At 44.8% G+C, this 26709-nt stretch overlaps 1 protein-coding gene and 1 long non-coding RNA gene across 7 annotated transcripts in view; one reads left to right on the top strand and one right to left on the bottom strand.

The window, feature by feature from the left end:
* Positions 1-4186, bottom strand: part of LOC110350455 (uncharacterized) — a 60643-nt gene extending 56457 nt beyond the window's left edge. The window contains exon 1 of one of the 2 annotated variants that reach the window (XR_015452739.1): positions 4040-4186. This is a non-coding gene — a long non-coding RNA (uncharacterized LOC110350455). The remainder of the gene's footprint in view (positions 1-4039) is intronic. The other variant, XR_015452738.1, reaches the window with a different exon arrangement.
* Positions 4173-26709, top strand: Oscp1 (organic solute carrier partner 1). 5 transcript variants are annotated; one of them, XM_013074288.3, is made up of 11 exons: positions 4235-4460; positions 10719-10748; positions 14560-14714; positions 16201-16368; positions 16849-16929; positions 21394-21497; positions 21859-22053; positions 22667-22736; positions 24528-24667; positions 26075-26138; positions 26379-26709. In XM_013074288.3, exons 1-11 carry the CDS (start codon positions 4349-4351, stop codon positions 26493-26495), a joined length of 1236 nt encoding a protein of 411 aa, XP_012929742.1. In that variant the 5' UTR covers positions 4235-4348; the 3' UTR covers positions 26496-26709. The 5 variants fall into 5 exon arrangements, with proteins under 5 accessions (XP_021119012.1, XP_012929742.1, XP_012929743.1 ...); XM_004850964.4 differs by having other exon boundaries at positions 4240-4460; positions 21925-22053; XM_021263353.2 differs by lacking the exon at positions 24528-24667 and having other exon boundaries at positions 4173-4460.

Raw genomic sequence — 26709 nt, forward strand, 5'->3', positions numbered from 1 at the left:
CAGAGGAAAGTCCCTTACTACCACAGGACAGTCAGATGAAGTGGAAAGGCCAGTTGTTGGAACTACCTTCTGGACTGGGCCATAAAGTATGAGTAGGAGTTCACTGGGTAGAGAGGAAGGGATCGCATCCAGGCAGAAGGAGTTACAAGAACAAAACACAGAAGTCTAGGGGTGCATATTTAGGGAACGCTGAGAATCAGCTTCAACTGGCCTTCAGAGGCTATGTGCTAGGCTGAGAAACTTGCACACTGTCCCATAAGAAGTGGAAAAACTGGGGGTTTTTTGGTACTGGGGATCTAACTCAGGACCTTGTGCTTTCAAGGCAGGTGCAGCACCACTGAGCACTAAATCCCCAGCCCAGAAAACCAAAGGAGTGATGCTACCAGCAGTGCTTTGTTTTAGGTAGTTAAGCAGCAGCTGTGTGGAGTGTGAATGAGGGGAGAAAAGAGCAGTATATGATTTGAGGAATAGTGTTACTGGTGTTCACATGATAAACCTGATAAAACTGTAAGTCTGTCCTCAGGAAACTGTATCTGCCCAGTAACTAGGCAATTGCGCTATTATTAATAAACATGAATAGAGAATGGTCTAGTGCTGGGCCAGGCACCTCAGTGCTCCCCAGAGCTAGTTGAGCATGCTTCCTGGAGATCAGTAATGAGGTTTGGTCATGTTAGCATTTCACTGAATTTTCACAAGCATTGCTGATCAATTCTGGGCAGGAAGGTTACACATAACCCCTTATCCCCAAATCCCACCTATTTATACCAAGTTAAGTACTGAGGCCTCAAAGCCTGGGCATGCTTGGTTTGTTTAAAGAATCTAAGGAAGACAGTATGTCTAAAACTGAGTAAGCAAAGAAAATCAGGAAGAGATGATGCAGAAGGGTAGGTAGACATCAGAGATAGAGCTTTCTGGGGATGATAATCTGCTCAGACTACCACAGTAAAGTGCCATAGATTCAGTACATTAAACAAGGGCAACTTGTTTTCTCAAAGTTCTGAAGGTTGCTGGGCGTGGTGGTGCATCCCTGTAGTCCCAGCACTCAGGAGGCTGAGGCAGGAGGATTGCCACAAGTTTGAGACCAGCCTGGGCTACATAGCGAGACCCTGTCTCAAACCCCCCCCCCAAAAAAAAAAGTTCTGGAGATTGCAAAGTCCATGGGCAAGGTGTTGGCCAATTCCATTTCTGAGGAGGGCTCTTCTAGCTTGCAGGGCCCACCTCATATGTCTTCACATGGCCTTCCCTTGGTGTGTTCATTGGGAGGGAAAGAAGGCTCTGTGTATGTCTGTGTCTCTCAAGGCCACTAACCCTATCAAGAAGGCCTCACTGCTGAGCATGGTGACACATACCTATAGTCCCAGCACTCAGGAGACTGAGACAGGACGATTGCCACAAGTTCGAGGACAACCTAGACAACATAGACCTTACCTCAAACAAAGAAGAAAAAGGCCCAGATTCAAAACAATCCAACCTTATTTACCTCCCAAAATACCCAACCACTAAAGTGAGGGCAGTATATGAAGAGGGGAAGGGCGGGGGTTGGACACAAACATTCAGTCCATAACTGAAGAAAAGACTAAACTTCTTTCTGATGAGGGAAGCCAGTGAAGAAAGACAAAAAGGGAGACAGATGTAGTGCTATCCAAAAAGCAGTTGGAAATGTAGATCTGGGTCTTCATTGGACCACAGCAGTTTTGGAGTTGTTAAGGTGATTAAAGCTCAGCAAGTGAGTAGAAGAAAAAAGAGCCATGTAGGGATGGGAAGGATCCCTGAGGACACGGCCCAAGTCAAGACGAGCAGCTGAGGGTGAGGGCAGAATAGAGAGCTTGAATCCTTGCAAGATCAAGGAAGGTGAGCTCAGAACCACAGCTGAGCTGTTCAGGTACCAACTCCAGGAATACTGGAGAAAGCCTTCTAGGGCAAGACTTCTGAGTGGACATAGCTACTTCAATGTCCCGTGCTAGAGGGCCATGCCCCAACATTTCAGGGGACTGGCCAAGGAGAAGAGGGGAAAAAAAGGAACACATTCACAGGTCAGGGCCTATGGGAAAGGCATGGTTTGAAGTGCTGCCTTAGGCACCCTATCATACCTAGAGCCATCTTTACTCCACACATTAGCTGATTATCTTTTTACCATAAGAATTGAGGCTTAGGCTAGGTAACTGTCCAAATTCACACAGCTGGTGAGAATCAGGCCTAGGATTCATACTCAGCTCTTGACTACAAAGCACATAGTCTGTCTATAATAACACACTGCCTAGGGACCAAAAAAGGGCTGAGAAGCTAAGAAAGTCTACACCATAGCAAACTTAAAACCCTTTAGGAGCCAGGCAGGTAACAAATACGTGAAGGCCCAGTATAAGGTAATGATGTTTATTACATTCTTATCCTAGCTATATTCCCTAAAAAGACAGTGCAGTGCATAGACTAAGGAAAATAACCGAAGACTTACGCTCGCTTTCCACAAATGTAGAGTCCTGATGCTGAGATGTCAGCTAAGGGAAGAACCATAAAGTATTTATGGTGAAGCATTTCAGTGGAGTGGGGTGGAGATTAATTCCAGGTGGAGGTGTGGAATTGGGATATTGAGGAAGCTCAGACTGAGTTAAAACTATTTCAGAAAGCGTGGCTGGAATGAGAAAAAAGGAAAACAGACTAGAGCACGTGGGATGGAGGGAAGATGGTAACGTGGGAAGGAATTAAGACTCCCCAGTGATTCGATTACGAGGAAAAGAACCTGGGCACACATTGCCCACATAAAAGACAACTTGAGTTCATCTGGACCAGAAGTCTGGGGAAGCTTGGTGCGGAAGTTAGCTCTGGAAAGGTGGTTAGAGCCAGAGTGGAGAGCCTGGAAAGCCATGCCAAGACACCCAGGCGGTGGTCTGCCAGACAGCGAGAAGCCACTAAAGAAATGTGCACATTGAAAATGGTGTTTTCTGAAATTTTAGCCTAGATTCAGTGCAGCAAGGTGCAGGAGAAAAAAGAGCAATGATATAGAACAATGCAGAAAGAAAAGGAAACTAAGGTATAAATGTGAGGAAGACTTTAGAAGAAAAAGCAAACTTTGATGAGTGATCACAGGACTCGGAGAGAGATTTGGAAGTCAAGTTTCAAGTCTGCGGTAGCTGGAGGAAAAGATGATTGGTAGATTTTAGAAGTATTGGAATTGACAGGAATGGTCGTTCATCAAAGTAAAAATATACAGCAGATAGTCAAGGTGATTCTGGAGTCAAAATGGAGGTGAAAGGGCTGGGCGTGGTGGCACACACAATCCCAGCCCTCTAGAGGCAAGTTCAAGGCCAGCCTGGGTTACATCAGGAGTTCAAGGCCAGCCCGAACTACATAGGAAGACCCTGCCTCAGAAAACAAAAAACAAGACCTAAATAATAATAGGCCCAGGGATTTAGCTCACTGGCACTTGGCACGGCGCCTGCCTCACAAGAGCAAGGTCCTGAGTTCGATCCCTGGTACCGAAAAATAATAATAATGAGGTGAAGAAGAGGGCCACTACCTTCAAAGCAGAAAAAACGTTGGCAGGCCTGTTTAATACTAGTTAACAGAGCAGAGGAAGGCACTTTGGAGTTCAGGGAGACAGAAATAGGCCTGGTTTGCCCCACTGAGCTGAAGCGGGGTGGGGGGATCCCGAGCGTACTTTAGGGAGGAAAAGCAAATGAATTAAGGACAGGTTTCCTTCTCCACGTGAAGGAAACGTCAATTGCTATTTTTGTGAATGTTTCCCTGGCGTTTCCTACAATCTCACAGATTCCTCTCGGCAGCCCTGTGAGGTGGACATGACCTCCACTTTACAAACGAGGAAACCGAGTTCCAAAATCCTGCCCAAAGTCATACAGCAGGAGAAGGCAAGCCGCGATTGCAACCCAGGTGCCTTTGACCCGAGCCTGCTCCCGAGGCGTTTTTCGGTTTTTTCGTACGGGGATCGGACTCCGGGTCCTTGTGCTTGCAAGGCAAGCGGCGGAACCACTGAGCTAAATCCCCGGCCCTCCCGAGGCGTTTTGCTAGGGCTTTCTTCGCTCACCCGCCTGTAGAGCTGCCAGGCCATCGCCTTAAGGAGTAGATTTGGGAAACTCAAACACACTGCTCCGCAGAGGAGGCCCAGTCCCTCCCTCTCTTGTCCGGCTGGGACCAATCCCCTGGGGCGGTTCCTGCCACCCAGCCCAATGAGTGTCTGCTCTTAGGGCACCTCCCACCAAACCCCCTTCTGATTGGCTCTCTTTCTCAGTCTTCGGCGTTGCCCTAGCAACCAGGCTCCAGACGCGCTGCGGCCTTCAGGCTACTGGTTTCCAAGACCCGGGGCTCTTCACCTGCCTTGCTACTTCCCAGCACCATGTCGGTACGGACGCTACCGCTCCTCTTCTTGAACTTGGGTGGGGAGATGCTTTACATCCTTGACCAGCGGCTGCGGGCCCAGAACATCCCAGGAGACAAGGCCCGCAAAGGTGAGAGGGGTTCGGCCCGCACAGCCAGACCCGCGTCCTGCAGCCCCAACACCCGCCGGGAGACAAACTTCCCTCACAAATCATTGTTATAGCTAGGTACCTTTCTTACAAACCACAGCTCCCATTCTGTTGAAGACCCTCAGGAGTCAAATTCTCCAAAAGATCTTTTCCCAGCAGAGGAAATTAACACCCCCATTGGATATAAATAGAGTACCTGATCCTGTCTGTTCTCCCCATCAATTCAAATGAGAGAGATAATTTCCCAATATTTCTTGAAAGCCTGTCCCTTCTAAAACCAGGAGCCCCACCAAGCTGCTTACCACCTGGCAACACAATCTGCTAATTCAAACATGTCTTTATCCACAAGGAATGGGTTCTGACACTCCGTTCCTCTACGTGGTATCCTCCCCACACAAGCTGGAGATTAGTCTTACACATTTCAGAAGCCATTTCTAGAAATGTGGGGTTCTAAAATAATGCAGAGGGCCGGGGATTTAGCTCAGTGGTTTCGCCCCCTGCTGCGCAAGCGCAAGGACCCGAGTTCGATCCCTGGTACCAAAAATAAAAAATAAAATAAATACAGATAAGGGCCAGGGATTTAGCTCAGTGGCACCGCCCTGCCACACAAGCGCAAGGTCCTGAGTTTGATCCCCAGTACCAAGAAATAATAATAATAATAATGCAGACAAGGAAATACAGAGAACTCATAAATCTTCGCACCGATTGCAATTGTGAAAACACTCTATGAGAGCTTCTAAATGCAAAATCTGGCTCCCATACACAGCACTTTATTCCCAGAGAAATAGCTACACACAACATTTATGCCACTCTTTTCCATTCCCTCTTTTCCTCCCTTCTCAGTAAATAACTTCTTTCATCAAATTCTCTGGTATTAAGTATGAAGAAAATATATTTCAAGGTAGAGGAAAAGTTGATATAAAGGTAATTAACATGGCCGCTGATTAAAATGCTTATTCTCTACTGGATATTGTGGCCCATATCTATAATCCCAGTTACTCAGGAGGCAGGGTCATGGTGAGCGTGAGGCCACCCTGAGCAATTTGGCCAGACCCTGGTTCAAAATAAAAAGTTAAAAAAGCATTTGGAGACTGTCCCAGTAGTAAGAATTCTCCTGGGGCTAGGCATTGTGGCGCACACCTGTAATCCCAGCACTTGGGAGGCTGAGGCAGGAGGATCCCAGCAAGTTTAAGGCCAACATGGGCTAGTGAGTTCAAGGTCAGCCTGAACATAGTGAGACCCTGTCTCAAAAAAAAAAAAAAAAAAAAGAATTCTTCTGAGTTCAATCCGCAGTACTGGAAAAAAAAGGTTATTCTCTGGCCAGGGATTTAGCTCAGTGGTTTCACCGCCTGCTTTGCAAGCGCAAGGACCCGAGTTTGATCTCCGGTACCAAAAAAAAAAAAAAAAAGGTTATTCTCTCCAGCAGTGTCTGTATGCTCACTTAATGTTACCTATTATATGTATCATATATAATACATATTCAGTTATTAACTATTGTGTTCTACGATTGTGTCCAAGTTCATGCATGCCACCTCCATTCATTCTTCACACTGCTGTCAGTGAGGCTTTCTAAAATGCAGATCTGTCCATACATCCCCCTGCTTAAAACCTTATGCCAGCTTTCACTGCTGTCTGAATGGAGGCCCAGTTCTTATGGGGGACATTTTGGGGCCCTTCCACATCCGATCTCCCACTACTGCCTTCTACACTAAACTGCTTGTAGATCTCCATTTAAACCATGTTCCTTCATGTCTCCCTGGGTAAAATCCCATCCCTCCATTCTTCCCACTTCCATTCTGCATCATTCAGCTGAAGAATCATGCTCCTTCAGGAGGCCTCCTGACAAAAAGAAAGGGCCTCCTATACTCTCACAGCACCTGTATTCCGTTAGCACTCCACACATGTTTCTCTCTGCCTTGTTACTTGGCCATGTTCTGAAATGATCTGTGTATGAGTGTTTCCCTCCATTTGATTATCTTATTCCTGTTTGTACTCCAACACACAGTCTAATACCTAGACCAGAATAAATCAGTGCTCAGTAAATGTTTGTAGAACTGATAATCTAAATTGGCAGTTTTATATGGTGCTGTCATTTCTTCCTCAAGAGCATTATTTTCCTTGGTGTCTGTGGGGTCTGCTTTCATTCAGGCTAATGGCACCCCTGGAGTAACAAGCCAGGGTTCTCTGCTGGTCATCTGCATCTTGGAAGACAATGTAAATTAGCAATTAACAGCGTACTTTCTGGAGTCACAGATCCGAGTCCCCATTCAGTTTTGCCATTTAGCTAGTTGTATGACCTTAGAGTATAACCTCTATAAGCCTGTTTCTCAAAAAAAAAAAGAAAGAAAGAAAATAGTACATACCTGAAAGCTAAGTTGTAAGTATCAAATGAAGCAATGTATTGAACATGTTTGGCACATGAGTAATAGGTCTTATCTTCAAGAGGAGGCCTGGGCAAGCCCCTACGAATACTACGGATGAGCTTTGTCTTTAAGAGCTTGTCCTTCTGGTTTGCTACATCAGTCTTAAGAGTTTCAGCCATCTTTATTTTTTTTTTATGTTTGTTTTTTTTTGGTTCCGGGGATTGAACTCGGGACCTTGTGCTTTTGAGGCAGGCAGCAGAAGCACTGAGCTAAATCCCCAGCTCAGCCCTCTTTAGTAAGTGACTTTCACACACTCATTCATTCCACTTTGGGGCTGAGTGTCATGCCAAGTGAGATGCTGGGCAGACCCTGATCCAGGCCTTCTTGCATCCTGGAGGTAGGGCTATTATTAGCCCAGTCCAGTGACTGACTCTAAAACTGGGAAGCATATCTTCCAAATGACAACAATACAACAGGCTTTTTTTGGGGGGGGGGGGTCTGTATTTTTTGAGGCAGAGCCTTGCTGTATACAGTTCAGGCTGATTTTAAACTCACTATGTAGCCCAGGCTGACCTTGAATTCATGATGATCCTCCTGCCTCAGCCTCCCTAGTGCTGGGATTTTAGGCATGCACCATTACACCCATCATCCAACAGTTTCTAAAACTATTCCATCACGTAGGTAATGTTAGTGTCCCCATTTTATTGATGAGAAAACTAAAGCTTTTTTGTACAGGGCTACATAGCTGGTAAGAGGAGAAATAAAGGGTTGGAAAACCCCAGAGCCTCAGGCTCCAGAGGTTATTACCCTAGACATTAGGCCTTTATGGCTGCACTATGAGGTCATACATGGGGGGGCCGCATCAAAATCTTTGTGGGGTTTGGTAGGTCAGGAGGAGAGGGAGAGCTTTGGAAAAAAATGTATCTAATATGCCCACTGATTTTATTTTTAAATGACAGAGTAATTATCTGATGGTGATTTGTAACAGAGAAAGAAAGCACTGTAGAGAGCATAGGACTCAAAAAGCTGAGACAAACTCGTCTCTTCCACTGTGTAGAATTGGTAAGGCTGCAAGAGCAGAAGCCAGAGCCACTGTGACAGATGCCTGAACACAGGAATATAAAACACCAGACATAGTAAACTGGTCCTTGTGGAGGCTCAGAATGGAAATCGTATTTCTTCTAGATGTTTTCATTATCTTACACAATTAATTGGTCTCCTGGAGGCGGTCCCTGATCCCACAGGGCCGATGTAGTGTTAGTTTCCTCCACAATGGAGCTCCAGTTTAGCATTTAACAGAAAGGAAGCGCACTCTTTATGGGGCAATTTTTCAGCATTGCGTAGTGAATGTAGCCCCACATTTTAAGCAATAGCAAGAACAGTAAAAGCTACCTTTACCTCCCCCTTGTTCTTTTAAAATCACAAGTAAGACCCTATTATACTTTGTTTATAGTTCTCATTTTGCAAAAGAGGAAACTGAGACACAGAGCCATGAAGTGATTTTTTTTTTAAGACGTTCTTACTGAACAACCAAATGGCAGCGAGATTCTGTTTTCATTTCTCTGGTTCCAATTTAACACCCAACCCTGGATAGCCTTGGGCCTGCCTTCCACTCAAAATATAACTAAAATGAAATTGTCACAAACAAGTCATCTAGAGAAATAGAAAAACAGCTTAGAGCGCTTTGCCTGGATCCTCAGGAGGGAAGAGGTGGGTGCTCACGGCCCTCCAGCGCCCTCTGTTGGCCCTAAGCCTCCCTGCAGGCTGAAGTGCATCTGCCATTTCCATTTTACCCGCAGTAGGCACTGTCCCCAAAAGATGTGGCCCTTGCAGCATCACTGTTTCAAGAGGATCAAAACACCTCCTCTGAGTTACCCCATGCCTACCGTTCAAGACCACCGGTGAAATAAATGCCACAGAAAGATGGAAGGTGTGGGGGCCGGGGATTTAGCACCGTGATTTCGCCACCTGCTTCGCAAGCTCAAGGACCAGAGTTCGGGCCGGGGATTTGGCTCAGTGGTTTTGCCGCCCGCTGCGCAAGCAGAAGGATCTGAGTTGGATCCCTGGCATCAAAAAAAAAAAAAAAAAAAAAAAGGACCCGAGTTCTATCCCCCGTACCAAAAAAAAAAGATGGAAGGTGTGGACATCATGCCTAAGAAACCAGTAATTGCTTTAAGGCCAGACTGGGTGCTGCTCCCCCAGCATGGTCTCTCCAAAAGTGGTGAGTCTTGAGGGAGAAGATGGTGACATTTCCCAGAGGAATCTGGCCTTGCAGTGGGAATCCTTTGCAGCCAGTGAGGCTGTGGCCCTGGGTTTGCATGCAGACTGGTTTTGTAGGAGCTGTTGGTATTGTTTGTTGAAGTCATGCCAGTGTGTACTGAAGCCATGTATATGCTTTAAGCATAATTTCAAAAATCATCCCCAAAACCGTATAGTGGCAAATGTTTCCAAAAGAGACCATTAATTACAAAATATTTTTTAAATGTGGGTGTGTGTAGAATTCTGCTTACCTGGGGGTGGTTTCTTTAGGTTGAAATCTTCCCCCAAAACTAAGAAAGGAAAAAAGTCATGTTTCACCTTTCATGGTGGTCCAATGGAACTAGAAAAGGAGCTGGGGATTTAGCTCAGTGGCACCACGCCTGCCTGACAAGTGCAAGGTCCTGAGTTTGATCCCTGGTACCAGAAAAAAAAAAAACTAAATAAAAGTTTTGGGCCAGGGATTTATTTAGCTCAGTGATGCTGCCGCCTGCCTTGCAAGCACAAGGTCCTGAGTTTGATCCCCAGTACCAAAAACACAAAACAAGAAGAAAAGAAAAGGAGGTGGCCATGTCTTATGCATTTATCCCTACTGCAGCCCTGTGAGGTAGGTGCTACCTCCATCTCAACAGATGAGGAAACAGGTTAAATAATTCATTTGGCCTTTATATAGCTGGTAGAGCCAGATCTCAATCTATACAGGTTCTTGATCCACACAGATCTTTCCAGCAAAGTGCATTTTTCCTAATTTGGTCTCCTCTTGGCATTTCCCTGATTGCCTTACTCCTCAGGAGCTTTCTTTGCAGTAGTGCCATCATTAGTTCCTTCTTTTTACATGAAAATCATACATCTATATGTAAAAAGTAAAGCCAAAAGAAATATTGACATAATTTCTTTTTAATTGACATTTCAAGGTGTTTTTTTTTAATAACTTTTTTTTTCTTTTTTTGTACTGGGGTTTGAACTCGGGTCCTTGCACTTGCAGGGCAGGCGGTGGAACCACTGAGCTAAATCCCAGGTCCCTCAAGTTTTTAGATTTGAAGAGTTCCAAAAGTACTCTGGAAGGGGAAAATCCTACATTAATAAAAGATCAAACTATAATACAAAAATAACTTATTTTGGGCCAGGGATTTAGCTCAGTGACACCACACCTGTCTTGCAACGCAAGGTCCAGAGTTCCATCCCCTGTACCAAAAAAAAAAAAAACTACTTATTTTTCCACCTCTTCTTGGGATTATTCTTCTTTGGAGGACTGGTGTTGTTAAAACCCCACTTAGAGTGACATGTGTTCTTATAGCATTGAGAAACACAATTTCTAGAACCTTCTAAGATGAGCCCTGGAGTAGCTAGCTCTGGTGAGATTCCTGTTGCCCCAGACTATTCCCTGTAAGACCCAGACTTTCTTGGGATGTTTTGGAACTTGTTATCTATTCAGTTATTAAACTTTTTAAAATCTTAAAGTTTCATATGGATGGCAGAGTATTCATGTTAGACATTAAATGCAAACATGAAAAATAAAGTTTCATAGACCAGATAATTGGAGTTGGTGTTTGTAAAGCCTCCATGAAAATAATGTTCTTGCTTTATGAACTGGTGTTTTCTTTTTATATGCTTCATGTAGATGAATGGACAGAGGTGGACAGAAAACGAGGTATGCTATCTCTGGCCTGCATGTGTTCAGTCTGCATCCACAGGTTCACCCAGTCCAGTATCAGTGGGGCTTCAAGTGGGACCACTCTAAATATTTCTTTGTAAGAGAACAGGCTTGAATTTCTCTACAGTTGAGACATCTGGAGATACGTTTGAATCTTTGACTTAAAAGAAATTTGATATTTAACAGATGAAAACTAGGCAAACTTTGGCAAAAGGGCCACACTGCTCCTAGGGGACCTTTTTCTCTTTTTGGTTCCAAGCTTTGCAGGGACAGCTCCGTTCCTGGGTAGACTGACCTACTTGGTAGTCCTCAAACATTTATGTTATGGTATCACATAATGAAAGAATGTTGCTTCAATATGAGTGACTCTTCCCAAACCACTCTCCTTAGCCCACAGAGATATCTGTTGAGCAACTGACAGTACTGGAAGCATGTGACTGCATGGCTACCAGCATTGTAGACAGAAGTTATGATTTCATGCATGCAGTATGGCCTTTTTCTTGCTAAATCTTCAGTTTCCCCTTTACCTACAATGAGCAGCAACCCTGCAAGGTTGCCAACAGCTCCAAATAAAACTTCTCAGCCTTTATATGCCACAGGTACCTTCCATCCTTTGATGTTTGGGTATGGTTTACGCCTATCATCAACCATCCTCTCAATATTTTAAATGCTCTCTTCATACCAAGTTTGCTAGGGAGATGACATATATAATCTATAAGAGCATGGGTATTCGAATGGAACAGGCCCCATTCTAATTTCAGCTCTACCACCAGCTGTGTGACCTTGGATTTTAAACTCTTTAAGACTCAATTTTCCTCCCCAATAGAATAAGGATAATAATTCAGAGTTGTTGTGGAGTTTAAATGTGATAATGCATGTAAAGTTCTATGCCCAGTGCCTGGAACATGGTAAAGATTCACAGGCTAATGATCCAGAGGGTCTCCTAACCTCTCTTTTTTAGCCTTGGCTCCAAAGTGCATATTCTCATAAACAAGTGAATTTAGAACAGAGGCACTTGATAAAAACTCAGTTGCTTTCATCAAGATAATCATTTCATCAGACCAGGCTTAAAGAGAAGCCTAAATAGAGTGCTTGATACCCTTTTATTATATTTCACAACCATCTTTTGACACTTCTCTTGAGCAATGTTTTGTCTAACCCATGACGCGTGGTAGAATGTGAGGTGTGAAGTGTGGATTTGGAGGGCTTTCCCTATGTGTAATTGAGTCACTGGAATTTATTTTAATGTAAATGTCAAAAATAATGAGCAGAAACTGATTTCATCATCTGACCGCAAGACTGGAAGCCTGGTACATTGAGAGCCTAGTTACTGTCCATTCTGATGAATTTGTGAAAAATCCCTTCCTCTGTGGCCTAAGCCCCTTCCTGATGAAATCTGGCTCCCAGGATGCTCATTCCCATCATTAGTTCTTGAAAAGTACACAAAGCTCATTTGAGTGCCAAAACTAACCACGACAGGCTCACAGTCTGATGAGAAGTATTGCTCAGGTGCAAATATGCATAGGCTGCCTACCTAAGCAAGGTTGACATTTTCCTTCCTGTGTCTCCTTCCCCATGGTGTTTTCCTCAGAGTCTGGTACACAGTAGCCCTGCCTCAGCCAAGTGCTAGGTGACACACACTGTGAGAAGAGAACCGTGTGCCCCAGCATTCTTTGCAAAGAGTGAAATGTGAGGCAGGATCCCAAGATGCCCCACGAAACTTCCCTTTCCTCTCTAGGGGCATCGTGTATGTGCTGCTGTTCCCTCTGCCCAGCACATGAACCTTCTACAGGTCTCGGGCAAGGAGCCATGGTGATACAGAGCTTCTTAACTTGCTTTTTACTTTGAGGCAGTAGCTAACAATCACCTTAGGGTTTTCTTTCTTTTGAGGCTGATTTATGTGGTGCTAAGCAATTTTCCTAGATCCTGATATTGGCTCAAACACCCCAGAGAAATGACAGGCTGTATGTAACCATTAACCTGGTCATTGCCATGGGATGCCTTCACTCGAATTCTTCCTCTTTGGCAACCTCTCTGGCCTGCAGAAATCTAAAATATTCTTCATATTCTCTCTTTTGAGCACATATGTGTGGCTTTTAAGTTGTACTTGTTTCCTTGAGAATTCTGCATTTTATGTATGTTATAAGAAAAAAAGTTAGAAAACCCAGTTTATTGCAGGTCCTTGCTTGTTTCAGTCAAAGGAAAAAGGCCAGGCCTGAAGCAAACCTGGAAGGCTGCTGTGTCTCCAAGCTGTCCACACTGGGGGAGTGTTAGTGCATGTGACGACGGGCAGGCTGTGATGAGTGGCAACTGTCAGGGCCAAAGGATGCCTATGCTGGCAAAGGGTTTAGCTTTTCCTATCTGAATAACAGGATCAAGTGTGAGCTAAGTACTTGTGTAAGGAGTCACAGTCAGTTTGTGTCCCCTCTCCTTGAAGCCTTTCCATTAAGTACAACCAGCCCACGGCTTCCCTTCTCCCATAAAATGGCTCAAGATGCTTTCAGTTGCTAGCCTGAGCCCTCAAGTTACAGGTAGAGAGAGCCTGAAACAGTAGCCTCTGCTCCACCTCCCTTCATGCTAAAGATCCGGAGCCCGGCCAATCACCTGACATGTCCTTTGGGTTTGGGAAAAGGAGGAGGAGTTTACATCTTTCAGAACTAATCACTCATATTTAATAATTGATTTTATGTAGTTATTTTAAGTAACCTAGTTTTCTTCCAAATTGTGATTACTGTAACTATATACACTGGACATTAACATACTCTCACCTTCAGGACAAAATAACTGGCTTAATTAAGAATAATCTGTGTCAACCATCCCAGTTCCTATTTCTCACACCAGAGCATTTCCTAGCCTTTAACTAGTGATATTGGATTCAGAAGTACAAAGTATCTAAGTGAATGGAGACCTAAGATTATAGACCCTTCAGTTTGTACATCCCTTGTATTCTCACCAAATTTTCATTTGAACAATATAAGATATAGTACTATGGTGTAAAATCAGTATTACAGACCAAATGTAGACATGAAGGCACCCTAAAGTGGCACTATAAAAAATATATGTCTTGTAGAAACATTAAAAATGTTATCATCTCTACCCAATGGATAGCCATATCTCTCTTCATAAAAGTGTTTTTCCAAAAAAGTCAGTTACTATTATTTATAAAATTTTTATGAAATTTTAACTTTAAATTAAAAAATGGTTGGGCTGGGGATTTAGCTCAGTTGTTCCGGCGCCTGCCTTGCAAGCACAAGGTCCCGAGTTCAATCCCCAGTACCAAAAAAAAAAAAAAAAAAAAATTAAAAAATGGTTAGACTTTTTTTTAAAAAGTGTGTGTGCTCTTTCTCATTTTAAGAGATTTAAACTAAAATAGTTATAGGAATCTCTTTTAAGGAAAAAAAATACTTCCCTTGTTATCAAGTGAGATCACATATGTGAGAGGGGCTTGAAACCTCTGAAGCACAGGCCATTTGTGCATTGTCCTCACAGATGGTGCCCTGGAAGTGCTGTCACAGAGCACCCTCAAGACCCTTTCTGCTGAGACACCTGGGTGGTTTCTCCCTGGGAAGCTGATCTTACCAAGCACACAGGACCCAATTCTGTGTATCCTCAGCTATCGATCCCATTTGTTATTGGTTTTTAGGGGGGTACCAGGAATCAAACTCAGGACCTTGCACTTGCCAGACAGGCGTGGTGCCACTGAACTACATCCCCAGCCCTTATCTATCCCATTTGTACTCTGAGAACATTTCTGCATAAAGCTCCACTGGTACTTTCCTTGCTCAGCCATATTCTTTTGTCTCCACAGTTCTGAATGACATCATTATGACCATGTTCAATAGAAAGTTTATGGAGGAGTTGTTCAAACCCCAAGAGCTCTACTCCAAGAAGGCCCTGAGGACCATCTACGACCGCCTGGCTCATGCTTCCATAATGAGACTGAACCAGGCCAGCATGGATAAGGTGAGCAGACAGCCGGCCTGTCAGCTTAGCTGCCTCTCTTGTACCTTTCATGAATGATCATGGACTGGGGTCATGAGATGACATATCCAATGGTGCGTTGCAGGAAATAGCTACTTGTAAATATTAGCAGTGGTTGTTGAGTTTTAGAGTTGGGAAGGACCTCAGAAGTCACCCACCCTAATGCCTCTGTTGCTTACGTCATTCTACCTACCCAAAGAGAATACTGGTTTTCATGTCCATAGCTATGAGCGCTGGAATAAATGCCTACCCCAACATACTCAACCCTCAGAACTTTAATTCTGCCTCATTCAAAAGAAATCTCAGCTAAGGGCCGGGGATTTAGCTCAGTGGTTTCATCGCCTGCTGCGCAAGCACAAGGGCCCAAGTTCGATCCCTGGTACCAAAAAAAAAAAAGAAAACAATCTCAGCTCTGCAGTGAGGAAACCAGGCATTTTTTAAAAGTGTAGGCTGGATTGAACTCACTGTGGCACCCACGCTGACCTTGAATTTGCATCGATCTCCTGCCTTAGCTTCCTGAGTGTTGGGATTACAGGCATTCGCCACCATGCCCAGCTGCCACAAAGCCTTTTCCTGACCACCTTGGTCATCACCAGTTTCTCCCCCCTGGTCCTTCATGGATATTTCCTACCACACATGGGGCTTGTCTCTATCTTAGTAATGTTGTTCATCACTAAAAATGTTCCTCTACAGTAGTAAAACTTTCTAGCCAGGCCTGGTGGAAGAGTTAGCCTGTAATCCTAGCACTTTGGAGGCGGGGGCTGGAGGATCACCGTGAGTTTGAAGCCAGCCTGGGCCACACAGTGAATTCAAGCCCAACCTGAACTACATAGTGAAACCCTATCTTAAAAAAAAAAAAATGTACAATAGTAGAACTTTGTGTGCACCACTGGATACATGGTCATCTCACTTCTTAGCAGCGCTGCCATGTTGGGAAACTAAGGAGTATATTTCATGGATGAGAAAACTCAGGCTCAGGGAAGTTAAGAAGCTTGGCCAGGACTAGGGATGTCGCTCAATGTTACAGTGTGTGCTTGATGTGGGCAGGGCTCTGTGTTTGACCCCCAGCACAGGAATGGAGGGAGGGTGGGAGGGAGTGTGCCAGAGTCATACAGGTCACCAGAAAAGGAGCACTTGAGTTCAGGTTTCTTCCTCCAAGTCCAGTGCCCAGGACCCCCAGCTGCCAACATGGTTTCCCACGTGTCCCACCTGCCATCCACATAAGCTGACCAGAAACCCTGGTTCGCTCAGGAATGTCCCAGTCTCTTCCTGTTGTCTAACCTTAGTTACTTATATCGCCCCCTTGTCCTCTCAGAAGTGCCCTGCTTGAGTGATAACTGATACAGTACCCTGAGCCACCTGGTCAGCCCAGGGGTGATTTTCAGTAAATGCTGGACTGACTCACTGCTGGAGATTCTGACATCCGCTTTTATGATCCCATTTGCTTTGTTTGTGTGTGGGTTGACAGCTCTATGACCTGATGACTATGGCTTTCAAATATCAAGTATTACTGTGTCCCCGACCCAAGGATGTACTGCTGGTCACTTTCAATCATTTAGATGCCATCAAGGGATTCATCCAAGACTCCCCAACCATCCTTCATCAAGTGGATGAGACTTTCCGGCAGCTGACAGAAGTAAGAGCATCATCACTTTGTCTCCTTTCAGCCCCCTACTTGTTCTCATTCCTCTGTAAAAACAGGTGGATTCTGTGACAGGGAGAACAGGTGAAGAATGGCAAAGCCTGCCCCTCTCCCAGAGCATGCCCCAAACCCACCGGTGTCCATTCTGTGAAGATGATAATCGTCATCATCCAGTGACCCCTGGTGTCACCTAAGTAATTGGAAAAGCAGTGAAACAGAGCAGAGCCATTTTCTCCTGCTTTTCTGGAAAGGAGTCGGTGGTAGATGTCTGTGAACCCCGGGGCCAGCCTCTCCAGGCCTGCAGAAAGTGGAGACAAGTAGTGTCCCCCTGCTCAGCTGTGGCACTGTAGATTTTGTCCAGCTGTGGAGGGAGGGTGCTGGTATCCCTGCGGCCCTTGTTTATCTGGCTCCTGTCTCATCCTCATGATTCCTCTCCCCAGGAAAGTGAAGGCCTCTTTCTGCTTTGCCTGGCAGGTGTATGGGGCTATCTCCGCAGGTGAGTTCCAGCTAATCCGGCAGACGCTCCTCCTCTTCTTTCAAGACCTGCACATCCGAGTGAGTGGGAACTCCTTCCTCTGGTGACCTAGGGAAATGCAAGTCATCAGGGCAGGCAGGGACCAAGATCTTGCCCAGTTAGTATTGCCCGTCATGATTTGAATCCATGATGATACATGTTTTTTGGATTTGTTTGGTTTTTTTTCTTTCTTGCAGTATTGAGAATTAATTGAATGCAGGGCCTTCACACTGAGCTATATCCCCAGCCCTTTATTTTTTTATTTTGAGGCAGGGTCTGGCTAAGTCCCTCAATTTCCCAGAATCCACTCAAATTTGTGATCCTCCTAGAGGGGCCAGGGATTTAGCTCAGTGGTTCCACCACTTGCCTCGCAAGAGCAAAGACCCGAGTTCGATCTCTGGTACCAAAAAAAACAAACAACAACAACAACAAAACAGATTTGTGATCCTCCCGCCTGAGCCTGTAGGACTACAGACATGTGCCACCACACCCGGCTTCCATGTTGATACACATACTGATACAACAAATCTCAGCAGTTTTTAAATGGACTGAGGAAGAGCATGATGCCACCATTCTTTCCAAGTCACATTATGGGTTTCTTTGAAATACAGTTTCATCTTTTGCTTCTGCACAGGAAGTGTGCTCTTGGGGCACCAGCCTGATTTTACTTCCAAACCTTTTCTCAAGCCTTCTCATCCTCAACTTGTCCAGCATCAGACACTGTCAGTACGCTGCCCTCCGACTCCATGAAATTCTAAGGTTTTCTGGACTTTCCCACTCCATCCTGCTGTAGCCTTCCCTTCCCATCACGATGCCCTGCACCCCTTCTCCCTCTCCCTGTCTCCAGACCTTCCTCCTCTTATCTCCTTCCACCCTCTGCTCTTCAGGACCTCTTCCTTCAGATGTCTTTCCTCCTCACTTTGGCTGCCAGCTCCTTTGCCTGTGACACCTGCGTCCAGCCTCTACCCCACTCTTTCCCACTTCACTCCCAGACCCACAGTTCTCCCTGGTTACTGAAGCTCACTCAGGGGCTTCCCCTCAGTGTCAGTGACTAAACCAATGGCAATTCCAGTGCTACCCCAACTTTCTGATTTCCTTTGCAGACGCCAGCATTCTTCACTTATTTGGCTGAGAACGAGAGTATCACTTTTGTTCCCCTCCCTTGGTCTTTCTTTTTTTCTTTGTGTGGTACCGGGGATCAAACTGGGGTCTTTGCGCTTGCAAGGCAGGCGCCGGAACCACTGAGCTAAATCCCCGGCTACCTTGGTCTTTCAAAACACATTGCTAAGCTTCTGAACAGGAGACCTGTCTCTCTTGGGCTCTGTTCCTTCCCACAACTAGGCAAACTGAGATGGGAAAGATGATGTGTTTGTCAGTCAGCTTTCCATCACTGGACAAAATACCTGAGAATAACAACCAAGAGAGGGAAAGTTTATTTTTGGCTCACAGTTTCAGTCCATATCAGCTAGTTCCATTGCTGTGGGCCTGAGATGAGGCAGAACATCATGGCGAAAGGGCTTAGGGAAGCAAAGCTGCTCACCTCATGGAGTCCAGGAAGCAGAGAGAGGGAAAAGGCAGAGCAGAAGGAACCCAGGACAAAATATACCCATCACCCTTAGTGATGTTTTTTGGTTTTTTTCTTTTCCTACTGGGGATTGAACTTGGGACCTTGTGCTTATGAGGCAGGCGGTGGAACTACTGAGCTAAATCCCCAGCCCCTTAGCAATGTTTTGTCAAACAGGCTCCACCTCCTAATAACCCCGCTCAGCTAATGAACTCATTGATAGCATAGGTCCACTTGATGAAGTCAGAGCCTGTGTGATCCCACCACTTCCCAAAACCCCATCCACTGGCAACCAACACAATGAGCCTTCGGGAGAACATTTTGGATCCCAACCATTACATTATGGTACAGCAACAGAAGCCCAGGCTCTGGAGTTAAACACTCTATGAATCCCAACTCTAGAACTAGCTCAATGATCTTGAGAACGTTATTTCTCTTGAGCCTTAGTCTCTTCACCTGAAAAATGGAAATTGCAGTACCTAATTTAGAGTTTGTTGGGAGGATTGACCGAAGCAGCATGTGGAATATATATGTATTTGCTTGTATACATATGGAAGGATAGGGCTGGGGATTTAGCTCAGTGATTCCACCACCTGCCTCGCAAGCACAAGGACCCAAGTTTGATCCCCAGTACCAAAAAAATATATATATATATATATACATATATATATATATGGAAGGATATTCGAGAAGCTGGCCACATCAGCTGCCTCTGGGGAGTGGGGACTGTGTGGAAGACAAGGGTCAGCAGAGAGACTTACTTTCCTTTATATATACTCTTCTGACTCTTTTGAACTTCATATCTGTACATGTGTTACATACAAAATAAAATTGAAAAGGTAAATAGAGTATATTTAGTGCCTGATCATATTTCCCTTCCATGGACTGGGGAACACAAATAGACTTCAACTCTGATGCCAGTTTTATTAATTGTACTGTAGACTGGACCCTTGATTTATGAACTCAATCAGTTCCCAAAGGCTGATTGTAACTCAAGTTGGTTGTAAGTCAGTACAGCTGAGATCTGGATATTTTCCTGGGTTCATGCTATAGATAACACGAAGCAGATGAATCTTCTTCCATTAACCTAATTAACCCATTTGTTTGTATCAGGCCAGTCATAACTTGAGGGTCCACTGTATTTGCAATGGATGGAGCAATAACAACATCAATATAAATTAAGCTCTCTAAAGCCGGGCATGGTGGTGGATGCCTATAATCCCAGCACTCCAGAGGCTGAGGCAGGAAGATCTCTGCAAGTTCAAAGCCAGCCTGGGCTACATAGTGAGTTCAAGGCCAACCTGAATTACATAGCAAGACCCTGCCTCAAAAACAAAAAAAAATTAAGATCTCTTAGTCATGGATTAAAACAAAAATATGAAAGTAGAAATAATAAGTTTTACATCAAATTTAAAATCAATTTTATAGTATTGAAAGTTCCACGTAGTATTGTTATCAAAACCGTGCATATTTGGGCATATTTTATGGATTGTAGTAATGCAAATAGCCATATTGATTTTTCAATCCTGACAAAATAAAATTAATTATAATGAAAAGACTTGCCTAATAATAATTCTGTAGCAAAATCACTAAAGTGCATGAAACCACAAAACATATTAAGCTTTAATTGCTAAATGGGCAGCAGCAAAACATTGGAATGCTTATCAAGAGAAATAGGAATCGCGTGTTTCATGCCACTGATCTGTAACATCTGGGCTGGTTTTCGTGCCTGCTTGGTAATGGCATTTCTACTTAGCTGCAAATTGTGATTGCCTATACAAATTTTCTCTGTTTCCAAAAGAGCCTTGATCGTTTCTAGATTTGTTAGCAAAACCAACTAAATCAAGAAAACAGCTCTACTGTAATAACTTCTTGCATATTGTTGAACCAAAGCAAATACAAAACTGCTCATCTGATACCCCAGCTTTCTATGACATCACAAAACAGCATGAAACGTCCTTAATGTGGCCAGAGCCCTGACTTGCGCACCAAGGCTGAGCAGAGAGCACAAGGCAAAGTCCCTCTGGAATCCTCAACAGTTATGACAGCTGTCTCAGTGCCGACCCCCTCAGCCCTCTAGAAGTCCTCTGGAGCTGCCTCCTCAAGGCCAGGCTTCTCAGGTTGCTCTCCCTCACTTCCACCCATGCACTCTTCCACTGTGGACTCCCTTCCCATCCCTCCACTCTGTCACTTTCTGGGAGGTATCATTCCTTCTTAGCCTCTTCCTAGAATATTCCCTGCACCTCCGCTCCATTATCTACTCTACTTGGAAATAGTTCATCCCTGGAAAAGTTAGTCTAGCAAATTTTTATGGACTTCCTTTTATGTGTCTGAGATACATAATGATCCAAAGCAAGGTCAAGCCTTTCAAGAAGAGACTGGGAAGACAACTGTGTCATGCTCTTACAGTGGTAATGTTTAGGGAGAGGGTAATATCAGGCAAAGATATAAAGAGCAAGTGGGAGGGGTTGTGCATTAGAGCAACACTGCCTAATAAAACTCTCTGTGGTGATGGAAACGATGCTTATCTCTGCTGTCCAGTATGAACCACTTGTGTAGCTACTGAGCACTTGGAACAGGAGGCTAAGAAGCTCAACTTTTAATTTTACTTAAATAGCCACACTTGGTTAATAGCTACTGCTTTTGGATAGCACATCTTTAAATGGTAGAGTTAGAGTCAAGGACAGCTCTTCTGAAAATATGACCAACGAAGATCTCATGGGGCCAGGTGTGGTGGTGCATGCCTGTAATCCCAGCACTCAAGAGGCTGAAGCAGGAGGATCACTGAGTTCAAGGCCAGCCTGGGCTACATAGTGAGTTCAAGGCCAACCTGAACTACATAGCAATACCCTGTCTTGAAACCCCACCCACCCCAAAAACGTCTGTGTTTGTCTGTGGAAACATACCCAGAAAAAATGACACTAAATACATTTTTTTCCAGGTATCCATATTTCTAAAGGACAGAGTTCAGAATTCAAATGGTCGCTTTGTGTTGCCCGTGTCTGGGCCTGTTCCCTGGGGAACCGAAGTTCCCGGACTCATCAGGTGAATTCTCAACCATAATTCTCCAGCAACTCTGAGTTCCAGGAAAGCAGCACCTGGACCACCACATAGCATGTAGCACGGCAGAGCCCTCCCAGCTCTGGTCACCTGCCCTATCTTTAGTAAAGCTCAGCTTTTAAGCAGGTCTGGATCTAATACTGGCTTTGCTGTCCAGTTCCCTCAGATTCATTTCCCCTCTGTTAAATGGTCTCAGGCAGATAACAGTGCTCTAAAGTGCTCACACAGCACTTGGCATATAGCATGTGCTCCATGAGTATTATCGCCACTGCATTATTCTTATCATCACAGTCAGCATCTTTTTCTTGAAAGAGTGCATGAATTCCTTTTTGTCTTTTGTACAAAGAATAAGGAAGCCTTCGGACCACCCATGCTTGGAGACTGTTCCACGATGTCACACTTTGTATTTTAGAATGTTCAACAGCAAAGGTGAAGAAGTGAAGAAGATAGAATTCAAGCATGGTGGAAACTATGTCACTGCCCACAAAGAAGGTTCTTTTGAACTTTATGGAGACCGGGTCCTGAAACTAGGAACTAACATGTAAGCAACTTCTCCCTCCCTGAAGGAAGGGAGGTCACTTAATTCAAAAAACCCAACCTGACTTCTGCTATGGAAGCCCCTGCTAACAACTGCAGTCATTTCCCCTTAGCTACAGTGCATGCAGACAGGGCACCCAAGGCCTCCAAACACAGGACAACCCAACAGGTCCACAAGAAAGCTAGATTTAAACAGCCATGGAAGGGTGGGTGTGGTGGTGCACTCCGGAGGCTGAGGCAGTAGGATCACCAAGAGTTCAAGGCCAGCCTGGATTACATAGCAAGACCCTGTCTCAAAAAAATAAACAACTAAACAGCCATGGAAGAGAAGTAGCCAAAGCTTCTGTCAAAGTGGAAATCCAGAGAGACACAGCTTCTATGTGTCTTTTCAGCGCCGTGTGTTACTCTTTTCAAAGGGAGGCACCGGCACTCAGCTTCCCCAGGGATTTTTCTTTGGGAAGAAATAAAATATGCGTGGCTAACAGTAATATCCTACACTCATAGCACGTTTCTGGATGTCACTTAATGTAACAAAAATAGCTGTGAACTACTCTGACAAGTTTGAAGGAAGTCAGTGAAAAGCGCTAGGCAATGTCATCCTTTTCTTTTGACGCCAGGTATAGCGTCAGTCGGCCCGTGGAAACCCATATGTCTGGAGCATCCAAGAACTTAGCCTCACGGACACAGGTGAGTGTCTGCTCCCTTCCTTATCCTCACCACCTCTTTCAAGGTACAGAAATCTGCATGAGGGAAGGGTGGGAACGCTAGATTTCAGAGCTAACCCACATTTCCCTCAATGTTTGCAGTCTTCTCCATTCAGCCTTACAGGTTTGTAATTGTAACTTTTCATGAAGCCTCCCAGGGATCTGACTAATTAGGTAATGAGGCTTGGCTTAACCACCATAATTAAGCAGGAACCACATATCAGGACATGTGAAATAGCATTGTCCCAGTGTCATTAGGTACCATGGCTGCCAAGTCCAGCGCTTGTATGTATGCTGACTGTTAAATCATCCCATTTTAATGTGTCCCTATATAGTGATACGGTAGCTAAATTCTGAATAGAGTTTTCATTTGTTTTAATTCCAGCTTTATAAATTTTTGCTAACTAGCTACCAGCTAAGTATAGGACAAATCATGGAAGAGTCAGATAAGCGAAATTATCAAACTGCTTCTCTGGGCTGGGTACCAAGGGACACAGCTGGCATAAATGTGGTCCCATCCTGAAGGGGCTTGTAGTCCCCTGGAAAAGACAATGGTAGAAAAAATTGACTATAACGAGGTGGAAGGTGAGCTCACTGAGTATTCTGCAGCAGGACATATGCTCTGTCCAGTGGGGTGGATGCTAAGGGATAGGTGGTATTAAGAAGTCAGGCCTTGTGGGGCACACCTGTAATCCTAGCACTTGGAGGGCTGAGGCAAGAGGACCCCATGGAGTTCAAGGCCAGCCTGGGCTACTTGGTGAGCTCAAGGCCAGCCTGGGCTACATAGTGAAACCCTGTCTCCAAAAACAAATAAACAACAACAACAACCAAAGACTTTTCAGAGGAGTTGATACTGAAGTGGGGCTCTAGAGTATGTGAAATACTAAATACTAGGGGATGAGAAGTTGTCATGCAGCCCAAGGTGACAGAGTGAGCAAAACCAAGAGGCGAAGGAGCCGGGGATTTAGCTCAGTGGTTTCGCCGCCTGCTGCGCAAGCGCAAGGACCCAAGTTCAATCCTCAGTACCAAAAAAAAAAAAAATACAAGAGGCCAAACGAGCAGGGAGAACTGTGTATTTACATGACTAGATCATAGCATAACTGAGGCAAGTGGCAGAGATTCCATTGGACAGGGACATGGGACCAGATTTTGCAAAGAAAATGGATGTCTTAAACAACTTGACTGTGTTCTTTAGACAAGAAGTAGAAGGGTTTGTTTTAAGGAAGAGAGAAATGAGACAAGGATTGTGTTTTGGGTAATGGATGGCTGTGCTTTAGTGAGAGCCAGGTAGGAAGGAAGGGCACTGGCTGAAGTGGACTGAGAACAGTGAGTGGCCTCGAGGGCATGTTCCCAGCTGTCACCACTGGAGGGCAGTGCAGGTGCTCCTCCAGGATGGTGCCCTTGGACCCAGAGATTTGACTGGGGCTTCTGGTACCCTCACGGAGGGAACTGGATTGACCACAGCGGAAGCACTGCTGTTCTCTCTTCTGAGGAGGAGGAAGGTGGTCTGAGGAGAAGTGTGATCCCCAGGGCACCACACTCATCTTGAAAGTATGAACATCTCCGGTTTGCTGCATCGATAGATTCCTCCTCCTGCTGACACAGATTATTTTTCTTTTAGCTCAGCCCATTTTCTACACTTTAGTTGGACCCAGAAATAATCGAAACAGTTGTTGTTTTGCCTTGTTTAATAAAAACTCCCTGTATCTCAGGGGTCTTTGCAGGAAGTGTGATCGCATTCATGTGGCCACAAATCATGCAATTGTTTCTGCAGGAAAGCATTGCTCCAAATCCTCTTGCTAAAGAAGAGCTGAATTTCCTGGCCAGGCTAATGGGAGGAATGGAGATTAAGAAACCCAGTGGCCCTGAACCAGGATTCCGGTTGAATCTCTTTACCACTGATGAAGAAGAGGAGTATGTTTCAACCCTATTCTTTAAAGACATTTGTAAAAATCCTAAGTGTCCAAACATGATAATTACAAACCAATGACATATATAAATACAGAAGATCACAAATGAAATACCAACAAATTCGGTATCCTAGTTAAAAAGTTGCCTGGAATTAGATGGCCTGAACCTTCTGGATCCATTCAAAAGGAGTGCCAGCCAGGTGTGGTGGCACACTCCTGTAATCCCAGCACTGTGGGAGGCTGAAGCAGAAGGGTCACAAGTTGGAACCCAGCCTAGACAATTTATCAAGGCGCTGTCTTACAGTAACAACTGAAAAAGGATCAGAGTGTAGGCCCTTGGTTTAATACTCAGTACCATTTTTTTTTTTAAGTAGAAGAAAAGAAATTAGGAGGAAGTTGAACCTTGATGTCTTTGAGGTTAGACAGCCACACCAGAAACGAATAGCAGGGCTGGGGATTTAGGGGATTTAGTTCAGTGGTTTTACCGCCTGCTGCGCAAGCGCAAGGACCTGAGTTTGATCCCTGGTACCAAAAAAGAAAAAGAAAAAGAAAAAGAAACAAATAGCAGTAGTAATTCACCAAGATTTACATAGTGTTTTATAGTTTATAATGTACTTTTTGTGTGTGTGTGGTGCTGGGGGTTTAACCCAAGTACTCTACTACTGTGCTACATCCCCAGCTCCCTAAGTACTTTTTTGTAGGTTTTTTTATTTGTTTGTTTGTTTAGTTTTTTTAGACAGAATTTCACTGTGTAGTCCAGGCTAGTCTTGAACTCACTGTGTATCCCAGGCTGGTTTGAAAACACAGCAGTCCTCCTGCCTCAGCCTCCCAAATGCTGGGATTACAGGTCTGCACCACCCTGCCCAGCCCCTTACATACTTTAGCATGCCTTATCTCATGTGATTGTCCCCATAACCAAGTATTGGAAGTAGAGGCTGCCTTCCATTTTCCTGTTTATTAAAAAAATTCTCCCATTTGCTTCTGTGTGGCAAGCACTATGCTAAGTGCCAGAGACAAAAAGTTGGAGTGTAAGGACCTAGAGCCTCCCGTCACCACACTCGCAGCTTAGTGGGAGAATGGAGGACATAAGTCATTCCAGTGCCATTTCATGAATGCCCTGACTCGGCACCAGCCAGGTGCAGGGGTGGGCATGTGATCTGACTCTTGGAGTTTGCCAAGCAGGGGAGGGGGCCATTCCTGGCAGAGTTCAGGGTATGCAGTGACCCAGAGACAGAAAAGAGCTTGACTTTCTGGAGTGTAGGAAGTGTTGGTTGGAGATGGAAGGCAAAGGTGAAGGGAAACAGCAAAATGAGACAGAAAAAAATAGGTTGGCAAAATATGAAGAGGCAGCTTGCCCTGCTATGAGGGAGAAAACCCTGACCTTGAACCCATTTCTTTACCATCTCTCCAGACATGCGGCACTCTCCAGGCCAGAAGAATTATCCTATGAAGTTATCAACATACAAGCTACACAGGTGTGTACTGAGAATCTCACAGGGCCTAATCACACTCCTCTCCTCATCTTGTAGTAACCTTGAACTTCACAGACCTCCTTCTCTCTAATTAGACTGTAGCTACAGTCCCTATTCTGACAAACAGGTAAGTAACTGAAATACATGCCAATGGTTGGGACCAAAAGATGCAGTACCTACTGCCCAAAGCAGCAGCCTCCTGACATGTCCTCTTCATCCCTCCCCATCTGGTTTGTCTAACAGGACCAGCAGCAGAATGAAGAGCTGGCTCGGATCATGGGAGAGCTTCAGATCACAGAGCAGCCAAGGCAGAGCACCACCAAAGGGGATGACCTGCTCGCCATGATGGATGAGTTATAGCTGTATGGACTGGGCACAGCCCTGCCTATCTCCCTGAGGACGGAAGGCTTCAAGGTCCAAAATGATGCTGCTAGTTTTTCACCGAAAAGGCCATTACCTCTAGCTCCTGCTTATGTTGTAACAAACTGTACAGTCTTTCTCAGAGAGCATTCTTCCCTGAAGGCACACATGCATTGTGTATTTCAGCAAAATACATTCTGACTCTCAAACTGGA

This window comes from Heterocephalus glaber, unplaced genomic scaffold, assembly GCF_053883595.1.
Source record: "Heterocephalus glaber isolate CG9 unplaced genomic scaffold, H.glaber_assembly_v1.0 deba00001452, whole genome shotgun sequence".
NCBI classification, from domain to species: domain Eukaryota; kingdom Metazoa; phylum Chordata; class Mammalia; order Rodentia; family Bathyergidae; genus Heterocephalus; species Heterocephalus glaber.